The sequence below is a fragment of the Emys orbicularis genome, chromosome 25 (assembly GCF_028017835.1).
Source record: "Emys orbicularis isolate rEmyOrb1 chromosome 25, rEmyOrb1.hap1, whole genome shotgun sequence".
Lineage (NCBI taxonomy): Eukaryota > Metazoa > Chordata > Testudines > Emydidae > Emys > Emys orbicularis.
The window spans coordinates 15,550,807-15,573,034 of NC_088707.1; the positions used below are offsets into that span (position 1 = coordinate 15,550,807).

The 22,228-nt window shown below is 40.0% G+C and overlaps 1 protein-coding gene across 1 annotated transcript in view; it reads left to right on the forward strand.

The window, feature by feature from the left end:
• The window catches only part of GPATCH8 (G-patch domain containing 8), an 82,416-nt gene that overhangs the window by 14,750 nt on the left and 45,438 nt on the right, over positions 1 to 22,228 (forward strand). The window contains exons 2-3 of the mRNA XM_065422596.1: positions 7,337 to 7,411; positions 19,146 to 19,218. Of these exons, the coding sequence (XP_065278668.1) occupies positions 7,337 to 7,411; positions 19,146 to 19,218 (148 nt within the window). The remainder of the gene's footprint in view (positions 1 to 7,336; positions 7,412 to 19,145; positions 19,219 to 22,228) is intronic.

The following is a 22,228-nucleotide window of genomic DNA, read 5'->3' on the forward strand; positions in this document are numbered from 1 at the left end:
AAAGGCTTGCTGCAGCTTTCACAAAAAGACCTGACTGCATATATTTTTTAAATTATTTTTGTCTATAGGTATGCATTGTCAATACTTGTACTCTGCTTATTTACAACAGAAACAAAGAAATGGCTTTTAATAATAAATGCCCTGGGTGGCATAAGAAAACTAGCTGTTGCCTTCTGCATTTTTTTTTTTCTGTTACAAAAGCACAAGTTAAACCATCTGGTACATTCACATGATTTCAGGAGACTAATGGAAAGAGAGATGTCCAATATTGTTATGTGAGGCGTTAACAAAATATTTCCAGGTCCCAATGGAATCTTTGCAGAGCTGCCTTTGTATTATGTTTTTCTATATCACAATAGAAGTTATACCTCTACCCCGATATAACGCGACCCAATATAACACAGATTCAGATATAATGCGGTAAAGCAGTGCTCCGGGGGGGCGGGCTGCGCGCTCTGGCGGATCAAAGCAAGTTCGATATAACGCGGTTTCACGTATAATGCAGTAAGATTTTTTGGCTCCGAGGACAGCGTTATATCAGGGTAGAGGTGTACTTGACTTCTAAAAATACTGAGAGTAGTTCTAATGCAGCAATGGATGGGATACATTTGCCTTCATAGATTGAGTTTAATTTTTGCTTTTAAAGAGTAATATCTATTACTCTGACTAGATAATGAGTGTTCTAGAAAACCTACCATATATACTCGTTCATAAGCAGAATTTTTTTAGTAAAAAAGGGAAGCACCAGAGAAGGGAGTCGGCTTATGAACGGGTATAGAGAGGGAGAGGTGGAACACAGCCCCTCCCCCCAACAGAGGGAGCAAGGAGAGGCAGCAGAGCCAGAAGGGAAGAGGCGGGGCCAGAGTCTCTCCGCTTCTGGCCATGCTGCTCTCCCCCCAGCCTCCGAAGCAGCTGCAGCTCCGGGGCCGGCAGGCTGCAGGTGTGTCGCTCGGCCCCGCCCCCCAGAGCAGGCTGCGGCCGCGCCTCCTGGTCTGGCCCGCCAGAGTAGGCTGCGGCCATGCTGCCCAGCCTGCCGGAGCAGTTCCAGCCAGGCCAGAGACATCCTCCCCAGATAAGGTGGGAAGGGATGGGATGGGGAGAGTGTGGGGGTCCCAGGCTAGGGGTGGGGTCATGTGGGGGGTGGTCACAGGGGTTACTCCCCTGACCCCCGGCTTCTTCCCCCCCCCCCTCAAATTTCCCCACTAGTTGCTGTCCCGGCCCGTCAGGGTAAGCAGCTGGCACGCCGGGACACTTTGTTTACTTAGGTTTACCTCCGTGCCTGCGGACGCTTGAGGTAAACAAACCATCTCAGCCCACCAGCGGCTTATCCTCACGTCCCAGGAGCCAAAGTTTGCTGGCCCCTGAATTATAGGGTCGGCTTATGAACGGGTCATAAAAATTTTCCATTTTTACTTATCCATCTTGGGGGGGTCGGCTTATAAACGAATCGGCTTTGTTTTCCTTGTGAATTATTTCACACGTCTCTAGACGTGACATTTCTATAACACCGACACCACTTCTTACATCAGTTAGGTATTGGAGGTCTCCTGTCTGCCTATTGATTCATTATGATCATACTTGGCTTGTGGGAGCTGCATAAAGCTCTGTTAGTTTTGAATTTGCAGGCAGTCATTTTAAACAGCTAGCTTGCACTAAACAAGTAATATGGATGTTGTGATGAAATTGTAAAACCAGTAGTTTTTGGTTCTGGTGTGTCTGTGTCATAAAGAGCTGACTAATTATGATTCACTAGTTTTAGTCATCTTCCTTATGTATAAATCATTCCAAAAACTACTTTGAAGAGGGCTTCACATATAATAGAGCTCATATATTCACTGTGGGCATGTCTAACTTTTGTTTTCCATTATAAGCCCCTGTTTTCCATTGCTTATATCCTTACCAGTCTTTAAGCAGAAATTTTCCATACTTGCTCTCTGCCTTAGAGCTCTCTGACCTTTTTAAAAAAGGTTTCACCCCCTTGTAACTCTGCTCTTCTTGATGCAGATCCTATCTCTTCCCTAGGATCAGAAGAGTTACCTGTATATCATACATCAAAAGTTTATACAGAACTGAGGTCCAGAAGAAAGTGAGAGGTAGACCAGTTGAAAATTTCTGGGTAATGATAAAAGGGATAAAAGAGGGGGGTGACCCCATGGTCTGGGTCTTCTATAGACCACTAAATCAGGAAAAGGAGGGGGATGAGGCATTTCTAGAACAAATAGCAGAAATAACCAAAACAGAAGATGTGGTAGTAATGGGGGACTTTACCTACCTAGATATCAGTTAGAAAAGTCATAGGGCAAAAGACAAAATTTCCAGTAAGTCCTTGGTATGTATTGGGGATAACTTTTTGTTTCAGAAAGTGGAGGAGGTAACCAGGGGACCGCCATTTTATACTTGATTTGACCAAGAGGGAGGAATTGGTTGTGAATTCTGAAGGTGGAAGGTAACTTGGGTGAAAGAGATCATGCAATGATAATTTTATGATGTCTCAGGAAAGGAAGTAGTGAGAGCAGCAGAATAAAAACAATGGACTTCAAAGAAGTGGACTTCAGCAAAATCAGAGAACTGGTGGGTAAGGTCCCATGGGAAGAGTCAAAGGGGAAAAAGGAGTTCAGGGAGATGGCAGTTTCTCAAGTAAACAGTATTAAAGGCATAACTGCAAACTATCCTGATGCAAAGAAAATATAAGAATAGTGAGAGGCCATTATGGTTCCCTCAGGAGCTTTGTAATGACCCAAAATTAAAAAAGGAATCCTACAAAAAGTGGAAACATGGACACATAGCTGAGGAAGTCAAGAGTAGCACAAGCATATAGGGACAAATCAGAAAGGCTGAGGCATCAAATGAGTTACACCAGAAAGGGACATAAAAGACAGTAAGAAGAGGTTCTTTAAAAACATTAGGAACCCAAAGAAAGGACAAAAGAAAATGTAGGTCTTCTACTGTGCTGGGGGGAAGAGAGGGGAGCTAATTGATGACATCAAGAAGGCTGAGATGCTTAATGCCTATTTTGCTTCAGTCTTCACTGAAAAGGTTAAAGGTGACCACATACTCAACAATTAATATTAACAACATGGGGGAAAGAACAGGTTAAAGATTATTTAGGTAAATTATATGTATTCAAGACAGTGGGACCTGATGAAATTCATCCTAGGTTACTTAAGGAACTAGCTGAAGCAATCCTCGAACCGTAAGCAATTATTGTATATACTCGTTCATTAGCCCGTTCGTTTATAAGCCGACCCCCCCCCCCCCAGACGGATAAGTAAAAATAGCAAAAACTGTATGACCCTTTCATAAGCTGACCCTATATTTCAGGGGTTGGAAAACTTTGGCTCCCAGCCTGTCAGGGTAAGCTGCTGGCGGGTCGGGACGTTTTGTTTACCTGGAGCGTTTGCAGGCATGGAGCCCCTCAACTCCCTGTGGCTGCAGTTCGCTGTTCCCAGCCAGCACATCCCTCGGCCCACGCCGCTTCCCACAGCCTCCATTGGCCTGGAGCGGCGAACCGCAGGCAATGGGAGCCACGGTCGGCCAAACCCGCGGACGTGGCAGGTAAACAAACCGGCCCAGCCCGCCAGGGTGCTTACCCTGTGAGCCGCGTGCCAAAGGTTGCTGATCCCTGCCATAGAGTTTAAAATCGTCAAATTTTAGTAAAAAGCAACAGAGGGTCCTGTGGCACCTTTAAGACTAACAGAAGTATTGGAGCATAAGCTTTCATGGGTGAATGCCCACTTCATCAGATGAAGTGGGCATTCACCCACGAAAGCTTATGCTCCAATACTGTTAGTCTTAAAGGTGCCACAGGACCCTCTGTTGCTTTTTACAGATTCAGACTAACACGGCTACCCCTCTGATACTTGACAGATTTTAGTGTAGATCCATTTATAAGCTGACCCCCACTCTTTGATGTGTCACTTTTTTACCAAAAATATTCAGCTTATGAACGAGTATATACGGTAGTTGCAAATCAGCATGTTTTAATGGTTACCAACAATGAATTAGAATCAACATCTCTTTGAGAAAATAACTATAAACTACTAAAATAGATCGTTTAAAATCAAGGTTTCCTCCTTGCTGATTTAAATTGATTGAAATTGGTGATTTAAATCCATTTACCTTGGTGCCTAGTCCCACGAAAGTCAATAGGACTACTTGTGCTAAAACTGAGTATGTGCCTAAATGCCATGTTGAACCAGGACCTAAAGCAGTAATGGATGTGAAGGAGATTCCTACACCTGAGCCATTCTTTTTAGGTGACAGATCAGAGGAACAGTCCCAGATTGAGGTGTCAGTAGAGAAGGTTTTGGAACAAATTGATGAATTAAGCAATAATAAGTCACCAGGGCAGATGGTATTCACCCAAGAGTCCTGAAGGAATTCATATGAAATTGCAGAACTACTAACTGTGGTGTGTAACCTGTCGCTTAAATCAACCTTTATACCAGTTTAATGGAGGGTAGCTAACGTAATGCCTGTTTTTTTTAAAAGGCTACAGAGGCAATCCTGGCAATTGCAGGCCAGTAAGTCTAACATCAGTACCATGCAAATTGGTTGAAACGACAGTAAAGAACAGAAATATCAGACACTTGAATGATGTGAGGACACTTGAATGATGTGATAAACCCTTGAAGAGGAAGAGGACACGCTGAGGAAGAGTCAGCATGGCTTTCGTAAAGGGAAATCATGCCTCACCAATCTATTAGAATTCTTTGAGAGAGTCAAACGTGAATAAGAGGGATCCAGTGGATATTGGACCAGTGTACTTGGACTTTCAGAAAGCCTTTGACAAGATTGCACACCAAAGGCTCTTAAGCAAAGCATGCAGTCATGGGAGATCCTGTCATGCATCAGTAACTGCTTAAAATATAGGAGAAAAAGGGTAGGAATAAATGGTCAGTTTTCACAATGAAGAGAGGTCAATAGCATGGTCCCTCAAGGATCTGTACTGGGACCAATGCTGTTCAACATAGTTATAAACGATCTGAAAAAGGGGGTAAACATCGTGGTGGCAAAGTTTGCAGACAATGAAAAATTACTCAAGATAGTTAAGTCCAAAAATGTCAGATGAAATTCAGTGTTGATAAATGCAAAGTGATGTACATTGGAAAACACAATCCCAACTACACGAAACAAATATGGAGTCTAACTGATTGCCATATTTGGGGTTGGGAAAGAATTTTCCCCCCGGAAAGATTGGCAGAGACCCTGGGAGTTCTTCACTTTCTTCTGCAGCATGGGCACGGGTCACTCACAAGTTTAAACTAAAGTAAATGGTGGGTTCTCTGTAACTTGAAATCTTTAAATCATGACTTCAGTAACTCAGCCAGAGGTTAGGGGAATTATGCAGGAGATGGTGGGTGAGGTTCTATGCCCCCAATGTGCAGGAGGTCCCTTCTGGCTTTAAAGTCTGTGTCTATGAAAATGCCAGACAGGAGAAGGGATAAGAAAGAGTTGGATGGTAGGATATTTCATCAGATGGGTTCAGGAATATTTTACTTTAGGTGTGGAATCCTAGAGCCATTGTAGTTGAGAATTTAATGGGGCCACGATGTCACTCTAGATTGTCAGATTAATGATCTTTATAATAAGAGGAAGTTTGGGATTAGGACTTGGTTGCTATGAGTGGAATAACATTTTTATATCCAGCCTTTATTTTTGTGAAGCTTTAATCAGCGGTAATTAATTGGCACTATGAAATAGGAAGAGCATCCTTTGTGACACCGCTTGAGTCCACAAAAGATATGGGAAGAATTCAGATACAATGGGGTCAGTTGAATGTTTCCTTTTTACCAGGTTGCAATAAATGTCAATTATTCTGCACATGTGTGTAAATTATTGTTTTATGGTATAATTAAGTGTGTGTACTTCCATTAAAGATTTAAAGTTACAATATTTGATGTCTGTGACTGATTCTAGACACAATAAAAACAGAAGTATAAAATAGATCAGTTTAATGTGCCACATAGAAGAGTTTTGGACATAAAAAACAGATTGAAGTTGATTTCCCCTCCTCCCCCCTAAAGTCAATAGAAAGGGTATTCCACCAACTCCAAGGGCTGTGGAGGGAAAGAGATGAACAGTGTTGCTTCTACTCTTGCCAACTCCAAGCTCCAAAAGCACTGTAACATCTAAGGCAATGAGTATTTAGTTGTCTAGGAGTTCAAGAAGACCCTGTCCATTAAAAGCTTCAAATACTAATGGGTAACAGTCATCATAAAAAAAGTTATATCAAACTAAAGTGTAATTTTTAAAATTAGTAGGTAACAGCTGGGGTTATTGCAACTGGGATTAGACTAGTATTTTTCTTTATTTTTCATCTTATTTGATTAGTGCATTTGACAACACTCTCTGCATAGTTGGTGTTTCCCATGTTCTTATGAGCCTTTCACACAGCTGCAGGTGGAGGGACATTTTTAACTATAGGAAGATATAGTTGGAAGGCCTCAAAAATTGGCAGGGAAGTTCTTTTGAAATTGGCTAGATTTCAAGTTGACCATGTCCCTTTATAACCAAAATGTTAGACTTTATCCATGTCTTGGCAGGCAGTGCAGATGAGGAAATGGTAGGTAGGCAGAGAAGCCCTTCTGCCAACCCCTGGTAATTGCCTGGTTGTCTGCAGGCAACAAATCAGCCTCTTTGGTAGCCTTCAAGGTACATTGTAGCAATTCGACTCTGATGTCAAAAAGGACAGCTATGATGGTGGTTGGATACACAAGAGAAGAGAGGTGGCATTAATCTGGTGACTTGCTTTAGAGAACAAAATCTTGCAGCCTTTTGACTATGACCAATGTCAGGTTTCTGAAGTGACTCGCCATCAAATATTGGAGATGGCTTTCTGCTCACATTTTCTATTTGAAACAATGTGTGTAATTTTGTTTTTGCTGAGATTCAATTTCAAACAGTTTAGATTCATCCAGTCGCAGATTTCAGTGATGCATTCCATCTGTGGCCTATGTGGACTGTATTTGTTGTATGTAAGAGTAATTTTAATTTTACTGTGATTTTTATTCTACGTTATTTCCTCCAACCCAATGTTTATGATCAGCATTTTCACTTACTTTACTAAAAGTAGCATGTGGTGTCAGTTTAAATAATTCTCTGGCATTCTGAAACCTTCCTAGTTTATGAAGGTCATCAGTCCAGCATAGCTAGGATTACATCGGACTGACGTTTTTATGTCCTAATTATTGGAGTCTTAGTTAATTAGTTGATTTCTCTTGCTGTCTAGTATAATGAGTTTGGGGCTCAATTTATATTGAGAGTGGGAATTGCATAGTTTTGGGAAATGTCTTGATTACCATAGAGAAATAACAAAAATATTATTCTTTTGCAGGGTAATCATTTTGATCAATATGAAGAAGGACACTTGGAGATTGAACAGGCATCTCTAGACAAGCCAATAGAATCGGTAAGATACACATATCATCACCATTGGCCCACCAGCAAATTAGACAGTGATCGGATGGGACTTGATGTGAATGCAGTTAAATTTGACAGGACCAGGCACTAGTGTGTAAAGAGCAGTTCAGGGATATTCTTTTCTAATATGCTTGCATGTCCTGCATTAATGTTAAGTGGGCTTGGGCTTTAAGCTTTAAATAGTAATTTTTATAATCTAGGTTACTGTAAAAATAGTTCAGCTTGATATTTGAGAAACTGTTTGAAATACATTATTTATGGAAAGTTAGTTTGCTAAATATTAATACATTTTGTTGAGAAGTTAGTTTATTTTTGTGAACCTAATGAAACAGAGGAGTAAAATGTATTTTGATCCTTTTAGCTTACATTTCCTGAATAGTCAGATCAACTAGTGTGTATAACAACTTAATAAATGCTAGAACTACTATTAGCAGTGAAGAGAACTGAATTTTAATTGATATGCTTCGGTAATGATAAAACCTGCCCGTAAAATTATATTTCACATGAACTGCACAGGAATGTTTTAAAAGGTCATTTTATTTTGTTGAATTAGGTATGGCAATTAATAATATCAAACTGTAGAATGGGGAAAGGTAGATTTTTGGATAGGTTTTCTTTTAAGCTTCTGAATCTTTTAACTTTGCACAGTATCACTTGCTAGTCTCAGACATACAGTAACATTTCTTATTATGCTGCCTAAATTTCTCCTGGAGGTTCAGCATTTAACATTAGTGCTTAGATGCAAATATTCATTTATAGTCTTAGTGATGTGAAACCTGTGATGGAAAAATAAAGGGAAGCTTACTGGTGGTCTGATTTAGGCTAGATTTTTATTAAAGATTAGCACTTTTCAGATAGCTTTTTCCCTGAAGAAACTAAAATTGACTCTGAAGTTTCATCACGTTAGCGTGCACTTTTTAAACCGTAGTGTTAGCAAAGGATCAATATATATTTGCATCCTATGTAGGTTGGTGTTGTGTGTGTCTGTGTGCGTGTTTAGATGTTTACAGAAATTTACACAACTTGGGGTGTTCGACATTTTTCTTCCGCAGCAGTTGGCCCATATTAGCTAAGCAGCCATGATCTGGTTTGTATTGCACGGTCTGCCTTTTTAAATTTCTTTAGGGTTTCCTTTCCCTCTTCTTATTTCTGTTCTTCTGGTCCAGTGAACACTGCATATAGTACCTATTGTCTTAATGTGCTGGCATGATGCTAGATTTAGGCATGGCAGTAATAGATGACGCATGAGATAATGCTGCAGAGGGGGGAATTTGCATTCGATGTTCTGCTGAATAGTTCAATCTTGTGTTGTGACATGAGAATCTTAATTGACATGCCAAGCCTACTTCCCTATGTAAATGTCATGAGAAATAGCTAGAGTTGGCATCTATTCCATACCACATTGGGGATCATCATTAGACAGATTATTCAAATGTTATCTACAGGCTAGACCAAGATCTTATTTTTACAAGCGTTTGTTTTTTCCAGAATAGAGGAACAAAGCATGTGGGTGACAAATTAAAATTCTGCATGTATGTTCAAAATTTAAATCTCTTCTGGCCATTATTATGGAATAGTCAGATATATAAAATTATACAGAAAATGTAAGTACATCATATGCCCAATAGTACACAATGCCTAGGAAGATAGTCACTGAGTGACCAGTGTATATGATATTTGGCTGCAGTTTGAGGAGTTTCAACAGCAGCAGAAACTTTAGGTTATATTACAGCACAAGTATTTATTATTCTTACATACATTGTAGTGCAAATATAGAGACATTATCAAATCTAAATACTTTAACTTGGGCAGGTTTTTATTTTAATATATAAAATGTACACAATTCGAAGTCTCATGACCAATAGTAAAAAACACATTTAGTGGAGAAGACAAGAAGATGATCTGCCTTTTTGGGAGGGAAAACCAAAAAACTCCAAAATAATTCCTACCCTACCACCCAATTGGTTACATTTTTTCCCCCCCTTCTGTCTGTAGAAAGATAGGCTTTTAAATAAATAAAAAAGCATAAACATTGGGAATTCAGGAATTTGAATTATGTTGCATCAAAGAGAGAGTAATATATTCTTTAGAGGACAGACTACTAAAAAATTCTATTTTATGATCAGTTGGGTCAGGTGTGTGTTTATAATAAAATATTTATCTCCCCAAAAATATTTAGTGACCAGTTGTCTGCTGTATCTTCATAGGACAGAGGACTGGCTTGTAATTATTTTTGGGGAGATGGGCTTTTTAAAAAATACATTTTTCTATGAAGACAGGAATTTAAAAGAAAAAAGCGGGGGGGGAGGGGAGGGAGGGGAACCAACCTCATTTTAGATTGGGAACCAAATTTTACTTTTGAAAAAGATGGATCATCTTTCTGTTCTCTCCACTAAATATGTTGTTGGTGTTTAAGATAATCTACAGCTATTAAATTTAATATAATTTGTTACATAAACTGAAATTATTAAAAATTGCTTAAGCTCCCAAATTGTTTAACAGAGTATATTTGTAATCTTTACAATTGCAAAATTACAAATATTTTTTAAGTAAATGGGAGTGGGTTTTTTACCTGCTAAAACCAGAGATTAGGGTTCTGTGTTCCTCCTGCAAGAGTTGGATTTCATACCTAAAGCAGCATGGGGCATCAGATTTCTTTCTCTGCTTTGGGTGTGTGTTATATCATTGGCTCTTCCAGAAGAGAGAGTAACAACCATGAACTTAGATCATGAGAGGTAAGTAAAAGGAAATAATTTTAAATATTTAGTTTTAAAATGTGCTGTATTTGCAATTTTGAAGTTTACCAATTTGTTGTATTAATGATTTATGATCTTAAACAATTCTGTTAGTGTTTCAACTCACCTTTTGGAAAGAAATTTAGCTGGTAGCACTAACAACCCAATCCTGCACCATTGAAGTCAATGCAAGTTTTGCCATTTATTACAATGGAAGCCAGACCTGAACCCCTAAGTGTTTTCATTAATAAAGAAAACCTGTTTTATAGCAGTGAATTTGTTAAAGCATTTTTCAGTTAAATTTTAGGGTTAGTATAGAGAATTAACAGAATTAAAGTACATCCTATTAAAAATAAGTGGGATTCTTTAAAAGATTTTCAGATCTTCTAGGAATCTGAAAACTATTTGAAGCCTAGTAACTGTAGACCACTTTTGGAAATGCCTAGGGAAAATGGCTTTGCTTGGAGCATACATTTTGGAGTATCATTGCTGAATTTAGATCCATCTCTGCAGCATTATCTGTTGAGAGATGCTGACTGTACTGCTACAGCATGCAACTCTAAGGTGGCTGAAATCTCATAGGTTTGGGAGTCTACAGATCATTACACTGTTTAACTGTTTTGAATTACTATACTACATATTTTAAAAAAGCAGTCTGCAGTAGCTAGTGTCCATGGAAATCCTACATTGTACTGCAAAGATGTCTCTGGACTGAGGCATTATGAGAATATAACTCAGGTATATCTTCTTACGGAAAAGTAGGATTAGAACAAGCTAGTAGAAAGCAGAATTAGAGGAAGCTAGTGGCTTGGAAGTCAGAGATAGGACAATAAAGGTAAAGCCTTAAGAGGACTTAAATTTCCAAAATGTTACAAGTTAGTGAAATGATACCAAGATTTATTTTTCCTTCAAACCAAAACAAGAAAATATATTTATAATTAATTATTTGAAAGGTTTTTTATTAGAAGAAATTCTTTAAAGAAAAAACAGATTTTTGTTGGGCTAAATGAGAACCAATTAGTCTACATTTCAGAAAAGGGAGAAAATATTCAATATAGATTTATGCAAAAGTGCAAGTCATTGGTCATATTTACAAATCAGATGGCTATGGAATTGGAATCAGATTTTTTTTTTTTTAATTTTTAAAAAAAAAGCAACGGTGAACTTGTGTTTAAGGCAGTAGATCCTAGTTTTTACAAGTAAAGATTGTTGTCCTGTTTTAAAAGGTTCTGGGCACTCTCAGCTCCTCCTGCTGAAGTAAATGGGAATTGTTGGCACTCAGAACCATTTAAGTTTTGAAACAAGCAGTCTGATTTTCAGCTATGTAATGAGCTGCACATTGTAGGAAAGTGCACTATGTCTAGGTTGTGGAGTGGGCAGTTACCAAGTATGCTGATTTACTAGAATCCTTATTGTCCTTAATGTTTTACTAAGGAAATTTGTTTTAGACCGTTCCAGTTTTTTGTCATGGTAATACAACTTCAGGAGTTCAGTATTAGTCTTAGGTCTGGTTTACACTACATAGTTAGTTCGACATGAGCGGCTTATGTTGACCTAATTATGTCAGTGTACACACTACAGCCTTGTCCTGCTGATGTAAGTGCCCTACTACACCAACATAACTCCACCAGAGGTAGGGCTTGTGTTGATATAGTTAGGGTTTACTTACATCTGCTGTTGACGGTCTTGTCAATTTCAGGGCTCCATACTGGAGCTGTGAAATTGACAAGAAAGCCCAGTTGGGAGTGAGGGGAAGCTGGGCTCCCAGCAGGAACCTGCACAGAGCTGAGAGTGGCTGTAAGTCAACCTAACATAGTCAACTTAAGTCTGTAGTGTAGACATGCCCTTAGAGTGACTACATAAAATCCACTGTCCTCTCCCACTACACACAGTATGCAGAATGTTCGAGTTAAATCAAGTTGTCATTGTCACAGGTTGGAAGTGAGACTGCACATCATTCACTTACTCTTAAGCTTCTTGTTAGTTTGTCCTTGTCATAACTAACAAATATCCTTTTCCTATGTAGTTCTGCTCAGTTGCCTGAGTAGGCTCTTTAAAACCCTGCTGGTGGGGTTCAGATTCCAGGTGTTACTTGTTGAAGATCACAATTCAGTCCTCTCATCTAGAAGTCTACAATAGCTTCTCTGAAGTTGGCTTTTGTCACATAGCATATCTGTGTAGATCTGTGGACTCCACTAGTTCCAAAGTGTAACCTGATAAGGCTGCTGATTTGACATTTAGCAGTAGCCATAAGTGGTCAGCGCTATAAATAATGTGTGTCTTGAAGCTGAATGGTGTAGCATTACTGTTTGGCTTTTCTCTCTAGTTTTCATTGTGTCATCTGTAGTGAGCTATAGGTTTTGTAAAGATTCCCAACACAACCTCTTGTTTGCATGGGTTCACCCAGTGGCATCCAGTCCTTGCTTATAGGTAACTTGATACACAGTCAGCACAGTTTACAATCCACTCAAGAGATGTATGGTTTTTGTTTATGCTGAAATCCGATTAATAGTATGAAAGGAATGTCTCTGGGGTGGAGGGGACTTTGGGAAGAGAGGGGGTGTTAGACAAAATTAGCCTTTGGCATATTTGTAACAGTTCAACATCTATTTGTTGTAATCATTAGTTACGATATTCCTCACACAATGCCATCAAAACCTTGTATACGTATCAGTTTACATCTGCCAGGGCCATTGCTGGAGACTTACTGCAGGAACCATGATCAAGTATCATTGGTACATGTGAAAAGTAATTAAATAAGACAGTTTTGTCTAGTGGTTAGAGTACAAGACTGCATTGGGAAGCCTGGGTTCTGTTCTGTGGGCTCTCACGGACTAGTTGTGTCCTCTTGGACAAGTCACTGGAGATAAAATTTTCAAAAAGTGACTTAGCCAAGTGACAAGTCCCATTGACTTTCAGTGAGACTTAGGGCTGGTCCACACTAACCCCCCAGTTCGAACTAAGATACGCAACTTCAGCTACGTGAATAACGTAGCTGAAGTTGAAGCATCTTAGTTCGAACTACAAGGTACTTACCGCGGGTCCACACGTGGCAGGCAGGCTCCCCCGTCGACTCTGCGTACTCCTCTCGCAGAGCAGGAGTACCAGTGTCGACGGCGAGCACTTCCGGGATCAATTTATCGCGTCTAGACAAGATGCGATAAATCGATCCCAGAAGATGGATTGCTTACCGCCGAACCCGGAGGTAAGTATAGACGTACCCTTAGGCTTCTAAATCATTTAAGCCAATTTGAAAATATTACGCTTAATCTGTGTCCCAGAGTTCCCCATCTGAAAAATGTGAATGATCTCTCTTTTGTTAGCGCTTTCTGATATTGGGATGAAATGTACTGTATAAGTGTCAAAGTAATGTTAAAATACCTTAGTAAAACACATTAAAAGATACTGTTAACCATTCACTAATCTGTTACAGTAATGTGACACCACATCATTGGTTAAGAGGACAAATAGCATGGCTCTTGCATATGTATCTGGCTAGTCCTGATAAACTCTCTTGATTGCCTGTGGGTTTTACCGTATCATTTTAGTCAAAAGCATATTGAGTGATTTTGTTCACTTGGCTGACTTGACAGCTTTCAATGTGACTTTCACTTCAGAGCTCCTTGTAGCATAGCTAGTGAATTATAAAAGTAATATCTGCCTATACTCTGAGGAAGGAGTTGTTTCCTTAGACTGGCCAATGGCATGTTTGGGAACCGGCACACATGCTTAGAAAAGTACAGAAAGGAGAACTACTACAAAATGGGGTTGATTTATTCAAAGGGCGCATCAGTTCTTGACACAGAGAGGAAGACCTCTGTAAGTAAAAGGGATTTTCCTCTAGAGATGAACAAAATTAAAATATTATTCCAGAAAAAGATCACAGGCCAGCAGCCTAGCAGCAATGCTTTGTGCTGCTGAATGAGAGATTCTGATTTGATTAATATTGCGTCTCACGCTAGAGGCCAATAGGAGCTAATAGCACTGCAAAGCTACACTAGCTCAGTTCCCATTTGTCACCCAAGCAATTCAACCTCTAATTTTAAGGGCAGCATTTAAACTGTGAAGAGAGTTCGTGCCAGTCTTCCTTAGCCAGAGGTCTGTCACAATGATGTGGAATGAAGGGACAGATGGAAAATGGGAGGGGATCATCATTAATCTCTTCAGTGTGTAGGCCTCGCTGGAATTTAATACCTGACTCTTCGGAATGTTATCTTCACAATAGCAACAGAAAATATGCCATTTCAGCTGCCTGTTTTTAACTATCCAGCCTTTTCACTGCTTAGTCGATGCCAAAAATTGTGTGTAACTAATTTTACATCAGAAGCTATCTATACATTCAATGCTATTGGGAGAAAATGCCATCTTTTTCCTGGGAACTGAGATGCAGTAAGATGTAGGTTTGTTGCAAGTTGAAAAACGTGACCGTCCTCTTGAGTGGCTTTGTAAAAGTGGTGCTAATGTGTATAACTCTTCTGAATTTTTCTTTTTCCCCCCTTTAATATTTGTTTACCCCTTCACTGTGTCAGTCACAACACCACTCTTGAATCTCCCCGCTGGTCTTGACTCGTTAAATTTATTTTATGCTTTCATTCTTCTTTAATAAATACATTACTTGCAAGCAGTGAATTGAAAACACAGCAAAAGAAAAACTACCATTAGTGATTGGACAGTTTCTTACTTTGTGTTACATTTAACTGTTCTTTTGACAGCCCAGTTTTTAAAGCCAGGTTCGTATGGAAATGCTTTCACTCCACTTGCACTGCTTTTGGAAATAGCATACTGCTTCATCTGTCTGTTTATTTTAGTGCATTCATGACACAACACAGTCAGCACAATGTCTCATCTCCACTTAACAAAAGATTGTACGGTAGTTCTTGTCCTTTTTAAAAAATGCAGCCATTTTTGTCAGCATCAGCTTTTAAAATTTGATTCCCATAATCCTTTGTCAGATACAGTTAATATGTTAATGTAGAAGGAACAATTACAGTGTAATAGCCACAAAATAATTGGTGATCTGTGGCCCCATTTTACAAGAGGAACATGCAATTGTTGTCACTGTGGCATAAATGGTCTGCAGCGGTTACACTCACAGGTAAGTTCTTGTAAATCTTAAAGTCTAAGACACTCTTCCATGGTATTCATGGTTGGAAACTGTATTTGTTCATTTTCTTTCACTCATATTGATTTAAACATTTATATCTTGGCGTATCCTTGCTCCTCCTCATTGTTTTTCAATGTAGAACTAACTACTACTTCATAGAGAGATCCCATAATATGGGAAGCACATTGTTGTACACTTTTGTCTTGAAAAAGTTGGTGAGACTAAAATGTCTTGTTTTACCTGCAGAGCAGAAGAAAAAGGTTTCTAGTCACTAGAATGTTTTGGGTGGGGGGGGGAAATACATCCAGGCACACTGTAAATCTCAAACTCTTGTGCTCTTTAGGTCTGATGCACCAGTGGTGGTCACATTTTTCAGTCATTTACACCAATGAGGAATGAGTATGTAAAACACTGCTGTTCTGACTTGGGATTTTTTTTTTAATACTTCATTACTGAATTAAACTAAAATTGTAGCATTTTTATTAGCTGACTTTCGGATACAATGCATCATTCAGTGTCACAACCAGACAACTCATTACAATTCAGGATATTCTGTAATATTATGAGTTGTAATGGGTTGCATAATTAGAAGAATTTATGACCACGAACTGTATATTGAGTTTAAAGACACTTTTAAAAAAAGGCTCTTTAGGGAATCCTGGAAATTACAGGCCAGTAAGTGTAACTTCAGTACCAGGCAAATTGATCGAAATTATAGTGAACAGAATTATCAGATGAACATGGTACACTGAGGAAGAGTCAACATGGCTTTTGTAAAGGGAAATCGTGCCTCACCAATCTATTGGAATTCTTTGTGTGACAGCAATCATGTGGACAAGGGTGATCCAGTAGCTATAGTGTAGTTGGACGTTCAGAAAGCCTTTGACAGCGCTGCTCACTGAAGGCTCTTAAGCAAAGTAAGCAGTCATGGGATAAGAGGGAAGGTCCTCTCATGGATCAGTAACTGGTTAAAAGATAGGAAACAAAGGGTAGGAATGAGAGGTCACTAGGGTCCCCCAAAGATCTGTACTAGGACCAGTGCTGTTCAGTTTATTCATAGATAATCTGGAAAAAGGGGTAAACAGTTAGGTGGCAAAGTTTGTAGACAACACAAAATTACTTAAGAGGCAGTAAAAGCTGTGTTATCCAGCACTTCACCAACCAGAAAGCTCTATGAACCGGCATTTCTGATCTTCAGTAGGGTCCAGTTGGAACAGGGCCGGCAGGCTCCCTACCTAACTCCGCGTGGCTCTCTGGAAGCGGCGACATGTCCCTGCTGCTCCTAGGCAGAGGAACAGCCATGGGGGCTCAGTGCGCTGTCCCCACCCCAAGCGCTGGCTCAGCAGCTCCCATTGGCCAGGAACTTTGGCCAATGGAAACTTCAGGGGTGGCGTGGCGCCTGTGGGTGGGGGCAGTGTGCAGAGCCACCTGGATGCACCTCTGCCTAGGAGCAGCAGGGACATGTCGCTGCTTCCGGGGAGCCGCTCGAGGTGAGCACCACCCAGATCCAGCACCCCGAAACCTCTTCCACGCCCCTGCCCCGACCCCCCTCCCGCACCCAAACTTCCTCTCTTAGTTAACTGGAATTTTTGACTTACCAGCACCCCCCCCATTCCCCAACATGCCGGATAACAAAGCTTTTACTGTAGTTAAGTCCAAAGCTGACTGCAAAGAATTACAAAGAGATCTCACTAACTGGGTGACTGGGCAAGAAAATGGCAGGTGAAATTCAATGTTGATAAATCCAAAGTGATGCACATTGGAAAACATAATCCCAACTCTACATACAAAACGATGGGGTCTAAATTAGCTGTTACCACTCAAGAAAGAGATTTTGGAGTCATTGTGGATAGTGCTCTAAAAACATCTGCTCAATGTGCTGTGGCAATCAAAAAAGCTAACATGTTAGAAACCGCTAGGAAAGGAATAGATAGATGAAAAAAATATCATAATGCCACTATATAAAGCTTTGGTGCACCTACACCTTGAATACTGCGTGCAGTTCTGGTCGCCCCATCTCGAAAAAGTTATATTAAAATTGGAAAAAGTTCAGAGAGAGGCAATGGAATGATTAGGGGTATGGCACAGCTTCCATTTGAGGAGAGATTTAAAGACTGGGACTGCTCAGTTAGAAAAGAGATGACTAAGGGGGATACGCTAGAGCAGGGGTCAGCAACGTTCGGCACGCGGCTCGCCAGGGTAAGCACCCTTGCGGGCCGGGCCAGTTTTATTTACCTGCTGATGCGGCAGGTTTGGCCGATCGCGGCCCCCACTGGCCACGGTTCGCCGTCCCGGGCCAATGGGGGCGGCGAGAAGCGGCGCGGGCGAGCGATGTGCTGGCCGCGACTTATCGCCGCTCCCATTGGCCCGGGACGGCGAACCGCGGCCACTGGGGGCCGCGATCGGCCGAACCTGCCGCGTCAGCAGGTAAATAAAACTGGCCCGGCCCGGCAGGGTGCTTACCCTGGCGAGTCGCGTGCCGAACGTTGCCGACCCCTGAGCTAGAGGTTTATAACATCATGAATAGTGTGCAGAAAGTAATATTTACCCCTTCACATCACACATGAAGCAGGGGTCACCCAATGAAATAAATAGCAGATTTAAAACAAACATAAAGAAGTACTTCTTCACACAACCATAGTCAACCTGTGGAACTCTCTGCCAGGGGATGTTGTGAAGGCCAAAGGTATAACTGGGTTCAAAAAAGAATTAGATAAGTTAATGTAGGCTCTTAGCCAAGATAGTCACTGACTCAACCCTTTGCTCTTGGGTGTCTCTAAATCTCTGACTTCCAGAAGCTGCCCTTGATGATGGGGGATGGATCACTCAATAAATTGCCTGTTTTGTTCATTCCCTCTGAACTGTCTGGCACTGGCCATTGTCAGAGACAGATTGCTAGGCTAGACGGACCATTGGTTTGACCCAATATAGCTATTCTTATGTTCTTTCTTGTATTTTGTTTTCTGTGAAGGATTCTTTTGTAAAATGTAATGAACCCTTTTTCTTTAGTCCAAGTCAAAAGCTGACATTTATTGCTGCACCAATACCTTTCAACTTATTTGATCATGCAATAGCTCTTTTTCTTTAGGAAGATGAGACATTCTGCTTATTGTTTCCCTACATGCACTAATGGTTCCTTGCTGTTAACTTATTGCTAGGCCTGTTTCATTCTAACATCTTAGTATTTTTGTTAGTACATGTGAAATGCATCCCCAGTCTGTGCTTGAGCTCATTTTATTTAATTTAATTGATTTTTTTTGTTTTGTTTCACTAACCTCACTTTTTTTCAGTTTAATATTGGCTGCATGCTAGTTTATATATATACATATATATAAAAAAACCCAATCAAGTCTAGCCTGGATTTTGCTATGATTGTGTTTTGGTTTCTAGTGGTGGGGCAGTCTTGCACTTACAACTTACTCAGTATTATAAAAGCCTGACACATAAACAAAATGACTAAACACGATGTAGATTTTCTTTACAAAAACAATCTAAAAGTGGTGCTGTCTAGGTGATGGATATGATTGTATAAATAACTTGATGTTATGCTTTTTAAATGCTTTTTAGTGTCAATTTTTTTATTGGTACACTTTATTTTCTCCCATATTGCTTTTTTTATTTTAAATGTTATGCACAAAAGTTGCCCAGAACACCATCAGAAAGTGACCCACCCCAATACCCTGTCCCCCTTGAAAAATTCTAGCCAGCAATTTTTTGACATTTGTCTTCCCTTTTATTGGGCATATATTGCCTTTTCAGTAGCATTTTTTTTGCATGCACATATGTAGAAAATCTCTTGCTCGTTTCATGTTTAAATGTCAGTGGGAAGGGAAGAATATATTATTGGAATATTTTTGGTTTGTTTTCTCTGTTCTGTCTGTCAGGATAATATTGGACACCGCTTACTCCAGAAACATGGGTGGAAGCTGGGCCAGGGATTGGGAAAATCACTTCAGGGTAAGTTCAAAAGTTTGTATTTGAGAAACAGATTCAACGCCAGATTCATTTTTTTAATTGTTAATTATTTCTGCTGTTTTTCTAGTTTAGATTTCCCCAAATGCTAATGTATCCAAACAAATGCACTGTTTAATTTTCATGTTTAGCAAATTGCAAGTGGAAGCTGCTGCCTCCCTTAAATATACAGGGTGTGTGATATGTAGGTTTGTGAATCACCTTGTTTGTTGTTTTTGGAGGGAGAGGAATTAACTGCCTATCTAGTAACAGGTAGTTTGTGCAGCTTATAAAATTACGTTGATATTTGTCTGGCTGGAACATGCAGATGTTTGGTGTTAAGGGGAACTTGCAAATAAAAAATAGATGTAATGACTTCTGTGAACATTTGATGGTGTCAGAAGACATTAGAAGGCGAGTAAAAGGGCCCACTGAAGACTGAAGTGGTGGCAGAGGTTTTGTATGGATGGGACAGGCTTATTTCGTTCAAGAATTTTACTAATTTCCATAACACTAGCAATAAATAGTTACTATGGGTATAACATGTCTATTTCAGACATTTTTGGTGCTAGTTGGTACCAATAAGCATCTTACATTCTCTTGCTGTGCCTAGTCCAAATTCTTCCACCAATTATACTAGAGAAGCCTGACTCAAATCAGTGTGGTAGGTTGCACCAGTTTAATTGAGGGGGGAAATTAGCTCTGGCTCCTTTATCTGTTTTGCAGTGGTCCTTATTTATTTGGTAAAGATCTGGGAATTTGCAATTTGGGACCCGTATCCTTGCAATGACCCCACTAGAGATAAGTGTTATCTGCTGCAGAAGGCTATTGGAGAGGAATTAAGTCCTTTTGAACTGTGGAAATGTATACTAAAAGCCTGTAGAAATGAAAGGCGCTCTAACTTCTCCAGTGTGTGTACATAAACAAGGCTGCATCTAATGATCAAAACACTTTTTTCATTTCCTCTAACTGGTGTCAGTTTAAACTCAATTTTCTCTTGTTAATGCATGGTATTTATACAGTTCTCTTGTACTAGTGTTGTAGCCCCAGTTCAGGAACTTGTTGTAATTGACATACCTTGGGCTTCTGTATTGGAACGGAGTTTACCACACACAGGAAAGTTTTGATCAAATCTGTTCCTGTTATGCCCAAGACTTCATTGTGTGTCACAAATAAATATAGAGGTACCAGGGATCAGAGAGGAAGCTAGATACACCCCTCACTGCCATTGAGTTTAAAAGCAGATGCTGAGGAGTGAGGCACCACAGAGGCCGGGGGCCTCCATAGGTTCACACAAGCATCTTAACTTTTTAATTTTTATCCAAACTGAGATTTGCACATCGTAGTTTGTGAGCCTTTGAATCTTCTCCCTGCCTTCTGCTGATGGGTATTTGGATCTCAGGTGGTAATTGAAACTGACTTGGAGTTGCAGGGAAATTGTGGATCTCAGTCATGGGGATATTCTCACATCTCCCTCCTCTTTTGTAATTAAGGTGAAGGGGAAAAACCATCCAACCAAGTCTAAGTCAATTTTAATGCATTCTTTTCTGAGCATATCGAAATTTGTGGCTGAAAGGTGCTATTGAAGTGCAAAGAATTGTTCTCTATAGATAACATTAAACAGGAGCTCAGGGAGAGGAGAACTTTTTTGTCCCAGTATTGCTTGATCGATGTATGATGATGTATCAAGGTCCCTCCCTCATGGCGATAGCTAACAAGAGAACTTGTACAGAATATCCATGGCACTGACACTGTTCATTTTGAGTATATTTTTATCCCACTGGCAAGTTGTATTTTTTCTTTGTTTTTATTTAATTTTTGAATGATCTAAAATTCCAAGTAGCTACATCCAGGAAAAGTAGTAGCTGGGCCTTACCTTCACGCTTGCTTTGTAAGCTTGAGAAGTAAAACCACTTCGATAATGCACTGAAGATGGAAGAGAATCGCTAGGAAAACAGACAAAAATGAGCAAAGCAGATTTCCAAGCATGTTAGGAATAAGAAACACAGAGCATTGATTACCTTATCCATGCTGACTATTTGCTTAGTACAGAATTAAAACAGCTAAAACATTTAGTAAATGAAACTAAACATTATAAAGACATTCTATGGCCATCATCAGATTTAGCTAAAGTAGTCAAAGGAGATCCACTTTTTAACTGTCCCTTACCATCAGCAGTTATGGGTGGAGATTAACACCTGTCCTTGGCTGCAGAATGCTATTTTTACAAGGGTGCAACCCTTTAAAAGGTTTTTGAATATTTCTTTTGCTTATATTGCCAAGTCCTGCTCTCTAAAATGGTATGGTCATCTGCTCTGAAAGCCTGCCAACCTCCCTGCAAGAATCTGATTAGACTTTGACCCACTGAAAGCCAGATGAAAAATACTTACCGGAAGATCTAAAACACGATGGCTGGATTGTGTCAACAGACACCTGTGTCTCACAGGCATCCTACCCTGTAACACATTAGGTTTGGCTCAGGACAGCACATCGTGAAAGTGCGTAACACTTTTAGTGGTCTCTACATTGTCTAAGCAACACATGAGAACTAATCATGTGTTATCAGCTGGGATGACTTTGTGCATCTAGTCACATGATTAACTTCTGCAGGTTACAAAGTTGATACTTTTCAACATGCTTTTTCATTTTTATGTAGTTTTTAAGTCTGATTCTAGGCATCTGAGCAAGGGCTTCCCCTGACTTCCAGTTAACAGAGTAGGGAATAGGTGCACGTCACAATATCCTTGCCAATCATTAAATGGTATACCTCCTCAAATGGGGTCAGAACATTATTTTCACCCACCCCTTCCTCCTGAGTTCCTTTACGAACAGTTTTCTATGCCACCGCTGTCTTTCTGAGGTATATTGGCTTTGTCTGTGTTTGTAACATGGTTCAAAGGCAGCAAGTTGAGAGTGCATAATTCTGCATCTTCCCTGCCTGGATAGTAGCTGGGAGTTCCCAAATTCACACTTGGCAATGGCCGGTGGCAGAATTAACTATAGCTGTTGTAGTACT